Here is a 13,081-nt window from a genome sequence, read left to right on the forward strand (position 1 = left end):
TGTGTCAGACATCAATCACATAAATTACTCTGATAATCATCACTAGCAGCTGCCTGCCTCATTCAGATAACAGCAGATGGACAGCAGATCCTTATTGTGAAAAACAAACATTTTGTCTGCCCGTTATACAGTACATGGGCATAAATGATTTTGTAATACAAATGATGCCCCCCCCCATCAATTAATTAATCAATTGAGATTTTTTATATGGTTCCTTTCATAGCAGGCATCTTCTCAAAACACGATAAAGGAATACACTTATATTTTATATTTACATTTTTAAATATCCTTCATCCAATTTTTTAATATTTTATTTCATCTATTGTTATGTTTATTGTAGTCCATAATTTACTTAATGCAGACATACAAATATATATGAGATACCAAATCATCTAAAATACAATTAAAAGAAGAAGGAGAAATCAAGCAAGGATTTTGCTGCAGGCACAATTGTCCATCAGCCAGCGATGTAGTGTATCTATATACAAAGTGTCGGCATGACAACATAGAAGCATGTCATTTTTTAGTAATGCATTATAAAGAAAAAATAGTTAACAACTTAGTGGGATTTACATCTGGCTAGCAGAATTGAAATCTCATACTTTCAAATATGAATAAAATTTATCCATGGTATAATTGGCATTCTGTTTTTCTGACAAGTTTTGGACCTTGTGTCCTCTCATTGTAATTGATATATTATTTTAAGAATAAAAATGTCAAACTGAACCTTATAAAGCCATATGGTCCAACACCTCAAGCATAAAGCACAGAAAAAAACTGACAATAGTTGGAAAATGGTTATTCAACTCTGTAGTAATATAATTCAGATTAATGACTTGTAAGTTAGATCAATATATAGCAGTAAATAACTGAATGATGCTCTTATATAGTTATTTTATTTTTTAGCATATAGCCATTCTTAAAAAAAAAAGAAAAAAACTATTGTTAATTTTTTGACAGTTTAATGGCCATTCTCTGGGTTTACCCAGCTTTGCCAGTTGCTTTACTGATTTTGTGTCAGGATGCCCTTCCTGTCACCAGCCTCCTATAGTCGTATTTTATGACACACAAAAGGGACGGTGACCTTTTTCTAATCCCAGGTCACAGGTGGTATTGTTCATTGTTATTGTGAAATTTCACATTTTGCTTTAAACAAGAATATATGTTCAAAGACTACATCAGTAAGACTGCAATATACTATATATATGTGATGTACTGTATCATAGAAAAAGTGCACAACTCTGTGCTTCTATATTGCATGTATTTGTCATGACACACCTACCATAAACTTGAGTAAGTATTAATAACATGTAGACAGTGAAATTTTATTTTTGCAAAATAAATTCAGACACGCTATACAATAAAGATAAATTCTTTCATATATTGTTTGTGTGAAATTGTGAAATCCTGCCACATAAGGCACAGAAAGGGGAACAGGTCTCCAAACCCCCACAGAAGGCCTGACCTTCACTTAAGTCAGGTCTGGGCCCCAAGATTAGGCAAAACCTCAGGCAGTCTTTGGCCTGCACAGGCCCAGAAATTGGGCCAGGGCTGTTAAAATTTGGAAATAACCAAAAGGTCACAAAAATGGAGAAGAAAAAAACTATGAAACTTGAATCCAAAAAAACTAGGCTTTACGCCCTAGGAATGAAGTCACCCAAACTATTCTATAACATTACAGTAATTATTTTCTGCTCTGATGCTGACCTTTCTGATCATGAAATAGGTCATTACGATAGCAATTGACGACAAGAATTCATAATTAATTGCAGAATTATGGCATTTGAGGGTTCCTCTAGAGTGCCTCTTTCTCTTACACGATTTGGCTCAAAATGTAATCAGTACATCGCCATCTCATAACAGGCTTAAGTTTCAAGTTTGGTATTTTTCCATCCAGCCATTTTAGCTCTAGATCGTCCTCAAGAAACTGTGACATGCAGACACACACACACATAGACACACACACCCATCATCGAGATATTGATGTTTTCGGAATCAGGGGACCCTAAAACCTCGAGATCCTTTGAAAACTGGAGATCAAAATCTTTGACAAATCTAAAGCTTTTGCTCCTCCCCAAAAGACAATAGGTTATGGTGAGGGAGGGCACAAAGCAAAAAAATAGAGAGCACAAAAGAAAGAAAAGGAAAAAGGAGGTATAGCGAACAAATCCAGAAAATATCCAAAGGCAGTATCTTATTAAAGAGCCAAGGCTAAAACCAGAAAATCTACATGAGTAAAACAGAAACAAAGCAAGAATGAAAAACTAACAACAATCAATTACAATGCTGCAGCTCAATTGACAACTCCTCCTCAGGATTTACATACACGAGAACCAGGCAGAAATTTCTGGAACAACTGAAATTAATTAATAACTTGGAATTCTAGAAACCTGGTTTGAAGCAAAGTTAACATTAAAGAATGTCAATTTCTTCTAAAATACGTGTTTTCTTCTAACTATAATTGCATTCTCCTTCTACGGAGTTGTTTCCAAAGCAATTCTGAAAAAAATAATAAGTTTAATTTTGAATATATATGATCTTTCATTCAGCTCTCAATTATGGATTTGATTGTTTTAAACAATCTTTACTACTATTTAAACATTTCTGATTATTTTTTATTTTCATTGTATCAAAAATTTTATTTGCTAGTTTTTTTGTTTCAAATGAGAGTGATAAATATATGGATTAATCCAGATTACTGGAGTTAATTCTTCTTGTAGTAGATAAGCCATTTCCACCAAGAACTGAGGAAGTCACTTAAATAAGTGGCAAAACAATTTTTTGAAGAAAAATTGATGACCAGGTTCAATCGTGAAATGTGCAAGTCTGTGCATGCAACAGGAAACTGGAATTGACACCTTATGGCAATATACAGTATTAGTGTCTTAATGCTAATGTCTTTGTATATGGACTTGTATGTGAACTGTATACTGAATTAGAAAACTGAGAGATGGCATTTTAGTGAGACAGACCAAAAATGCAAAGTCAATAGCCCAAGAATCAATCTGTTCTTTTACCAAGCCATAATATACAGCCCAAAAATCTTAGATAAAAAATGTTGCCAGAAACTTCATACACCAGAAAGCAAGAAGAATTTTATCTGCAAACTTGGATAATTGTGGAAGTAACTAGCTGACCTACTGTATATAAAGCTGCATCTCTGATGTCACACACTATACGTTTAATATTAGTGCTATTGTTGCTGAGACAAAATGGCAGGGGTCATAAAAAACAATATGGTGTTGCAGAAAGATGCAAAAATATTTCAACAATGTTAAATATTTTTTATTTCAGAATTAACTAAATATTTGAAATCCTCATATTCAAAAACTCCAAGTGGCACAAGCAATATATAAAAGAGGACTTGGGATCATTAATAATTAGTGCATTTAACCTGTGTGCACAAGTAATCATTCATAACATGTTATTTATTAAAAATATGTTTAACTCTGAAAAGCATATTCAAATGCCTGTCTTACTCTGTATCTAGGTATCTAACTACGCATCTACTGTCAGGAATGGGTTAGACATCTGTTTAAGGGTTGCGATTCAAGCCCCAGCAATCCTATTTTAATTTTGAACATAAAATGAAAAGATTAACAGGTGTAATAGCCACAGTCACTCCTTTCTAGCCAAACAAATACTGGGTAGAGGTCCTTCAATGAACTCCCATATCCAGTCAGCGGATCAAATACCTGGCAACCATCTCGAAAGTGGCAGGGCATCCGTAGCTCAGATGGGAGGGTAGTCATGGATCCTGTAGTACTTGCCCTTTGGAGCTACAGGCGAAAAGGAGGAGGTAGTAATGACAGTACTCCTTCTTGACCCAGGATGGAGTAGCTCACCTCAGCAGAACCCTGAAGATGCTCCCTGCTACCTGAATGTTTGATGTGGATTTTAGGCCATACCTCCCACCAGTAGTATCAGAGCATAACATATAATATTTGTCACTCATTATTTCTCTCTAAATGAAAATGTCTTAAGCTACCATAAAATATTTCCTTTGATAATTGTCCCAGTATACATACATTCATTTTTGAAAGGGTATGCTTTTTAATAAAATGATGAAATATGTACGAAAAATTCAACAAATGCTATTAAAATAAACTTGACATTTTCTCTTTAAAAATTGACATATTTCAGATTGATGGAGAGTAAGGTAGACTTTAACTAAACAGCAGTGGGCACTGTTCTGGAGAAAAGACTGAAGTGGAAGTTGGTTCATTGTAGGGCACACTTATAATCCACCACCACTTTCCAACCCGGTGAATCCGAACACAGGGTCACGGGGGTCTGCTGGAGCCAATCCCAGCCAACACAGGGCACAAGGCAGGAAACAATCCTGGGCAGGGTGCCAACCCACCGCAGCACTTATAATCATATTAGAGAAATTTACATTTTCATCATTGCCATAGCAACACCTGTTCCTTAGAGTTTGATTTGTTAATAAACAATCAAATAAAACATACAACTAAAGGACAGGAACAGTACTCTAGACATCCCCCAAGGTTAAAGCAGCCCAGCAGTTTTTATTTCAGGTGGTCTCAATTGTGCTCCCATACTGAGTGAGCTAAATTTTATAGATCTTGCTAGACATGGAATTCTTATTAGATATGAAGTGGAACTTGCTCCATAATTCTGAGTTTTTGGGTAATTGGCCCTCCACCCTATTTTCATTCTCCACCTCTGCCATATCTCAGAATGAGGTTAAAGGAATACTCCAACCAGAAATGATATTTTTTGCACATTTGGAGCATCTGACTGGATTACTGACACATGAATTATGCGGCACAAGTACTGTGAGATTTTTTTTACGTTCTTCCATGGATGTTTTTTGAATCATTTTCCATTGGTCACTATTGGTTTCTATTAGAAAACATTTTCTCTCCATTCTGTATAAAAAGATGAGACTAATTTTTTTCAGCCATCACTGCAAACTACATGGTGTAAGTACCATATAAACAAATATCAATTTTGGGTGAGTACTCCTTTACTGTTACACTTGGTCAATGAATTCATGCATGTAATACATAACAAGGCAACTGATTAATAAAAAAAATGGTTTACAACTCTTTTCATCATCAATTAGTGATTGCAGCCATGATTTTCACACATTTTAAAGTTTGTGGATAAGAATTGTTATGAAAGCGGGTTGTTTTGGTCTTGACAGATGGACGAGAGGGTTCTGGGAGTTCAGTTTAGAAATGTATGTTTCTATCCAGAAGATTAAGTTTTTTTCACAATGTGGTGATGGCATCCTCTGATTTAGAAGCAGTCCACATGATTCTCTCCAGCTGTTTCTTGACATTTTGCCACACAATGATGGAGAGATCAAAACATTGTCAGTGATGGATTTGCCAGTAAAGGTCATTGCTTCCTGTGACGCCACAAACCTTTTTATCACTAACACAGAAAAACTGCCTTTGGTGTGCTGTCTTAACCATATTGAATGTACTGAACTGCTATTAGAGTGCTGAAAAGTATACTTTAAAAAGATCATCAGTCTAAAAGTACTGGACTAAAGAAGAAAATTAGTTATCCCAAAAAGCTTCCACCATGAAACAATGTTAATTCAACACAATGGTCATGTCAGCTTGCAGTAGATAAAGTGTTGTGATTACAGTAATTAGGAGTTTCTACACATATTTTCAGACCAGACACATTTACATCAACTTTACATTATTTATTCTATTGATTTATCAATAATAAAGAACTTCATTTTCGGTGAATGTTTTAGACCTTACATCTATCAAGCGGTTATGTTCTGCACAGTGAAACGGTTCTTGGCAATGCTGTATTGCAGCTCCAGGAGTCACAGTTTGAATCCTGATCCAGTCACTGTTCCGTCAGTGTGAATTCTTTTGCAAGTCCTCAATTTCTTCTCCTCTTCCTAAAGACATACAGGTCAGGGTAAAATATGACTTCTGACTGGAGCAAGTGAGTGAAAGAGTGAGGGTGATCTGTGATGGCATGGTGCTCTCAAGTACTGCCTGCTCAAAGCGCTGATATTTGATGATGGATGGATTGATGAATCAATTAATCAGTGTGTAACGTTTGTCACTTGGCAGCACTTTACATAACCAGGTACAACATGACTATACAAAGAGAATGTAGCATTTACCATATCAGTATGCGCTGGCACAGTACTTTACAATGGACTGGTCAGACCAAACCAGAACAAATTTGATAAAAACAGTGATTAAATAGCAGATGAAGTGGAAGTAGATGAAGTCATCATTTATTTGTTCAAGAATTGACTCCACAGAGCTTCTGCCTTCCAGTGGTGCTGTGTAGACATGTTTTATTTCATTGGTTTTTGCAGCTGAATGACAGCTTATCAAAAGTAGTTATGAAACAGTCATGCAGTCAATGTAGCCCAGACCGGCAAGTGACAGGGGTTTTATTACTTTTGGGGCATTCCAAGGAAACAAGCTTTTATATCTGTTGTGTTATATTAATGTTCAGTGCTGAAACATCAAGGGAAGGTTTGCTGTATTAAGATATAACATACTGTAAGTAACAACTGATTCTTTTTTGTGGCTACTTTAGACTTTTCAACTGGGTAGTATAAAAGGACCATGACTTTTATCTACTAAGATATTCAGTTTAGCCCACTACTTGTAGCAATTCTTGAAATGCAACACTCAACTAATATGTGACTGGCAGCAGTGCAGAAACTCCCTAACAATATCAACAATTCTGTAAGAATCTTGTAATATTTCAAGAGTATGTGGCTATCTGTTCACTTTGTGGTAGCAACAACCTAACAAAATGGTTTCTTTCCTTTCCTTTGCAGTGTATAGAAGCCAAGAAATACTGCTGGTATTTTGAAGGGGGATATCCTACATATTTTATGTAAGTACACAACATAATTAACAAGCTTTTGTAAATGCTTTGTTGGCAATGTATATTTAAGACCTTTCATAAAATACTGTTGAACATATACAATGTGAGCTATTCACTGTAAGCAGTAGTTTAGTTTGTAGATGTACAGTATAGATGAGTTAGTGTTGTTTGTAGAGAATGGCATTAGTTATATGATTTGGATGTTGGTGCAAGTGAACACTAATAGGGTGATTGTCATTGCTAAGTATCATAAATTCTACTGTAAACATCGGCCTCTTGATTTTATAGCTTTGATATATCTGCATTTACCTGGATCTGTTGATCCATTGACTCCTTTCTAATCCCTGCCTTCATTTATTCTTGCTGAATTTTACATTGTGTATCTTCTGTGAAATATGTCACATTCATTTTAATGGAGAAAATACACCACATCTTTTCATTTTCATAGATGTAGTCATTGTTATGGCCTGCTCTGAATCTACTGCTTTGTAAACCAAGCCTTTTGTTTTTTTTTCCTTTGAGCAGATAACTTAATTGAGTTCTGCCCTAAGTACCTGCCTATTGAGTTGCCTACTGTGATTAAATCACCTGGGTTTGTGGTTGGGGTGTAAATTTAAAAAGAAACCTGGTTTGGGTTTTGGGGTAGAGAGTGAGAGGACAAGGAGTTACGGTTAACAGAGCAAGGTATGGAGAAAGAGTTAGGGTGGGATTATCTGGCTTTAGTTTTTTTGGGTTATTAAAAGAAATGTCATTTTTTTAAGCTAGCCATACCGGTGGTAATTGGTCTTTGAATTCTTTCAATTGTGAAGTGTGTCTGGCTTTGTAAATTCTATTTGTGTCTCTCTCTCTCTCTCTTATATGTTTGTGTGGTCTACTTATGTACCCCTAGGCCTTTAATAAGCCGTAACAATCCTATCTAAAAATAACATAACGATGTTTAGACCTAAAAATGAACAATGGTGCCAATACTCATTTGAACAGCTCTATGTTTAACTGGCAGGTGCAAGGTTAATGAACAAATTATGGTTACCTTCTAAAATACTGTATATGACTTTACATGCCATATAACAAAGTTGCTTAAAGCAGAGCTACCTTAGAACATAGCAAACACAAATTAGCATGGGTGTGTAATGAGTGTGAGACCCATTCAAGGTTTGCCTGCTGCCTACTATTGCCGGAAATTCACCAAGCGTGAATTGGATAAAGTGGATGTAGATAACAAATAACCAGATATTAATAAAGAAGATTGTTGATGCTGCTTAAGTACAAGTGTTTAGCCAATAGACATGCCTTGTTCTGATCCTAACTTCTTTCTTTTTATGCTATGTGATATGGCAGGCACAGTGTCTTTTGTTTGCTACTGTATTTCTGTTTAAATGGTTATGTTCCACATGAAATGTGAAATAATTGAGAAGATGTGAAACGTGAGCAAACAATCCTGGATTTTTTTCTTAAATTAATAAAAATACACTTTTTGAGAAGGTCTTTGAAGTACTTTATCGTTATTATAGTACATTCTTGATTCATTACTTCAATGAGACATTTATGTGCTAAAAAGCAAAATATAGCTTTGAATTTGGCAATATGCAAAAGTAAGAAAATGACTAAGCAGTTGACTGCATACATATAATACTACAAGAGGCTGTTATCCATATTGTATACCTTACATAGTTAGTATATATTAACATTTATTTAATTACACATTTACTTTGTGTAGAATGAAATCTAATGAAAGGCATAGCCTAAAATGAACCACAATATATTGAGATAAAAATTCCAGAAGACAGTTCTTGTAAAAGAGAGGTTAAAAAACAGAAAAGGATCCAAGGTCATGCTTTAGAGTGGCTGTGAAAAGGGTGTCTGACAAGGAAGTAATTTTGTACATTTGCAGAACACCATCTAGCATCACTAACAATAAGTAAAATTTTATCATGCAGTTCCTCATCTGCATAAAATTAGTAAATAGTGCAATACAGCCATGGAAATCAGTAGACTGTCAATGCAACCTCTGCACAAATGGCCTGCTGAATGCAGTATACAGTTGGTATACTGTATAAAGACAAAGATGAACTAAACGAGATTAAATCTTTTGTGCTGATCTGCTAAATGCAGTATACAAATTGGAAAATAGGGACCCAGCAAAGAGTAATAAATAGGAAGGAGCAATAATTCAAGCCACTTTATACTGGATGCAACAACTGCTAACTCTTGTGAGAATGTGCAAAGTGAGCTTTTAGCCTACAGATTTATTGTTTGAACTGTTCTAGATATCTTCAGTAATGTGTTTTTATTTTCTGCATTAAGTATCTTTTAGATTTTTTAAAGCAGGCTACATACCTTCATTTAACAGTTGGTGCTTCATTTGCATAACCACTAAATACCACAGGTCAAAATCAGCCAATGACATTCTAACCGTAATAATGTGTGGTTATGTCATGTGGCAGTATTTGCTTAGCCCCTTATACACCTTGACATTTAGTTCTAGGTGTGACTTTGTCCAGTTTTGGTCCCTTAAACACCAGTGACATTAAACTGCATGCCGTGCTGACATTTCTTCTTTCGTAAAAGTGACAGTATCAAACAAAAAGTGATGCTTTGAATTGACTCAAAGTAGACCTTACCCTTGGAGTTACATTCCATTCTGTCGTCTGAGTGATTTCCTGGTTATTTTAGCTTCTGCTGTAAATTCTGACCTTGAGTTTCTGATTTGCTACTTTGTTTCTGTTTGCTATTGTTGTTACTGACCTTGCTTTTTGACTATTCTCTTTAATCTGATACACATCCCCTGTTGTAATGTGGAAGGCTGTCTATACAGCATGTATCCATGTGCTAAGTTCACCGTGAGGTTTAATATGGAGAGTACATCTCATAATGTAGAATAACTGATAAAGAGAACTTCCATTCTATCAACACTTGATTAATTAGCAGGTTAATGACGCTTTGCTATAAAAGCCCTGCTCTTCCTGTCTATTTGTCAATAATGTCCCATACTAGAAAAATAATTTTCATTTCAGAATCTGCTCAATGCTATAACATACCTTAGAATCGTATGTGAGAGTGTGATTAAATCAGTGTTTAGCTCAAACAAGCTTTACATAACACGATCTTCTCAAGCACACAGAGCCGTCACATGCATGAGCTCCATCTTCATTATCAGGCATAACATGGGGGACCCCAAGACAGTTTATGTTTAAGTTTCACAGCATTGAAAACCATGTTCCCAATAATGTTATCATTTTCTTATTTTCCATCATATACCTTCTTGGTAGAGTGGCGCAGTGGTAGTGCTGCTGCCTTGCAGTAAAGAGACCTGGGTTCGCTTCCCAGGTTCCCCCTGCGTGGAATTTGCATGTTCTCCCCGTGTCTGCGTGGGTTTCCTCTGGGTGGTTTGGTTTCCTCCCACAGTCCAAAGACTTACAGGTTAGGTGCACTGGCGACCTTAAATTGTCCCTAGTGTATGCTTTGCGCCCTGTGTTGGCTGGGATTGGCTCCAGCAGATCCCCGTGACCCTGTGTTAGGATATAGCGGGTTGGATAATGACTGACTGACCTTATTGGTAACAACACTGAAGTTGCAGTTTAAAGTCTACCAGCAGGGTACTTTGTCAGAGTTAGGGAAGTAATGGTCGACATGCCAACAAACCAGTAGCACCAGTCAAATGAAAAGAGAATGCAGTACTTCATGCTGTAAGTTTGAAAGAAGAAATGTGAAAAATGATGCAGAACAAAAAGAAAAATCTTGAACAAGGTATTGTGCAAATGGCAGCTAGACAAAGAGGGAGAGGGAGAAAAGTACAGATAGAGAGAAAAATAAAAAGGCACACGGCAGTCCTACAGCATTTTGAGAAAATAGGTGGGAAGCATTTACATCTTAACATACATATGTTCTTCATACGTAAAGGATCACAGTGAAAACAATCCAATACTAAGAACACAGACATGCACCCACACATATAGTTTATAAAGAAAAATGAAATGCACAAAATTAAAAGTACTAGAAGAAATCTGCTTGATGATGAAAAGAAGTTTATTGGACATGGGAATTTATGATATTCTATCATTTATCCACCCATAAATTTAAACCCAAAATAAGAACTTTGCAATTTTCCACAGTTGTTGATCAGTGATTTAAATCGCCTTAAATTCAGCGTATAGGAAATGATGCCTAACATTATACCTGCAGCTTTACTGTATTGATCATGTACATTTCCTTAAATTGTGATTCCTTTGCTTTCCTGGGGCAAAATTCTACCATTTAAATTGAATTAGTGATATATACATTTTTTTATCTAACGCCATCACGTACTACACTTACCGTGTAATCCCAATTTAGGAAAAAGTTTGATGTCGTTATGCAAGTGTTACCAGCCTCACGCATGGGGAACCTGGGCCAGACACAAGCTTCTTGTTCCTACAAGGTGTAGCCACAGAGATATTGTGTCAGAAGCACAAAAGAAGCAAGCAGCATTCAGGAATCTCTCACCATAATTTCTATCCTTTTTTTTTAATTCTCATTTACCCAGAGATATATAAACGCTTCATTCTCTGCATAGGTCAACATGACAATCAGTTAAACAATGGTACATGGCAGTTTTCTTTGCGGAATAATAGCGTAAACAGATTTACTTTGGTTCAACAAAAGTATTGTCATCAGTTATCAAGAAGCACCTGATTATAAACCAATGTCCTCAGAACTCGTTAATTTTTCAAAGGAAGCAGGCAGTTCTGTATCACCACATGGTGTGTGGATGAGATACTAATCAAAGCAGTCTGATTATTCAAAGCAGGTGACTCTTTTGCAAGCCAGATAAATATTAATGTCCTGTAGATAGCCATCAACAATAACCTGTAACAGAATTTTCCAGGAAATTTGCCATTTCTTTAAAACACTGATTTCTAGCCCATTACACTAAGAAACACACAGAAATGTAATTTTCTTTAAAACACTGATTTTTAGCTCATCACTCAAGACATCAGGCTTTTGGAGATTCACCTTATTTGTATTACTCTAGTACAGAAAAACCTTCATTTTTGGGTCACTTTTGGACCATATTTTGTGCATGAAATTATGAAAACCCTAATGGTAAAAAGTAAACAAATACATGTCTTCAGCAAAAATAAGAATGATTCGAAGCTGTGCATTCCACATCAATTGACCCCAGTGGTTCACCCCCTAATTGGATATAAGGTGCCAAACTTACTCCTTTTACAATACTTCAGAAAAATGGGTATAGGTAAGTTTGGAATGTGTAGTGTTGTTTTATGCTATTTAAAGGTTTATGGGTACAAATATATTTTTGATTCTTTACTGGTAGACCTAGCCCTCTAAAAGCCACTTTCAGATAGGTTAAAAATGACAAATTTCAAACATAACGTGGGGTACCATTTTAGACTATGATCCTTTACTAGGAATCTAAGCCTCTATGGACCTCTATCAGAAAGAGAAAATTAACAAATTTCTATTACAATCAAGAATATTTAGACCATCAATACAAAACAGTAATCTTAGCCCTAAATTCTCATAAACATACACTCTAAGAAACTTTTTGGAAAGTCTTCAACAGTGTTGTCCTCCACACCAAGATGTTATCACAAGTGACTTCCCTCTAGCAATGGATCGCTGCATCATGCCAGTGGCTCACCTAAATGGTAGTGCCCATCAGAAAACAAAATGGCTTTAAACATAACAATAATCAAAATGAACAAAGCTCAAGCAGTAACATTAGTAGAGTACAAATGTATATTTGAATTCTTCAAAGACTCAATAAAAATGATTTTAGCACCATGAAAAACTATTGAGTAGTTTAACCTATTGTAACACAGTTCATAACTAAAGAATACCCAAAATTTAGTTTACCATCCTAAATGAACAGCATACTGACAGTCTACTCCTGATACGTCAGAGTCTCATGTTTGACTGTGTTGTGTGTCATATAGTGAGGGACCATGTTGATATATGAAAGTTGAAATGTTTCCTGTGGTTTGTTTTGTGCTATATGTTACATGAATATAAAAACATTAGATATTTGATGTACTTTACTAGAATTAAATACATTCAAAGGTTTCTTGATTTTGTACTTACTGTAAGCATTTCAGTCTGCACAACCATAAGTAACTGTGATTGGCTCATCTCATTTACAAGATACTATATGTGGCAGCCACAGAAGACATAGCAAAAGACCAAATCAAATTGGAATACCACCAGTCAACCTGCCATCCTTTTTCTTCAATTGAGT

The 13,081-nt window shown here is 35.7% G+C and overlaps 1 protein-coding gene across 1 annotated transcript in view; it reads left to right on the forward strand.

The window, feature by feature from the left end:
• Positions 1-13,081, forward strand: part of vopp1b (VOPP1 WW domain binding protein b) — a 369,450-nt gene that overhangs the window by 24,126 nt on the left and 332,243 nt on the right. Inside the window, exon 2 of the mRNA XM_051929092.1 lies at positions 6,797-6,855. Within this exon, the coding sequence (XP_051785052.1) occupies positions 6,797-6,855 (59 nt within the window). The remainder of the gene's footprint in view (positions 1-6,796; positions 6,856-13,081) is intronic.

Source organism: Erpetoichthys calabaricus, chromosome 6, assembly GCF_900747795.2.
Source record: "Erpetoichthys calabaricus chromosome 6, fErpCal1.3, whole genome shotgun sequence".
Classification (NCBI taxonomy): Eukaryota; Metazoa; Chordata; class Cladistia; order Polypteriformes; family Polypteridae; genus Erpetoichthys; species Erpetoichthys calabaricus.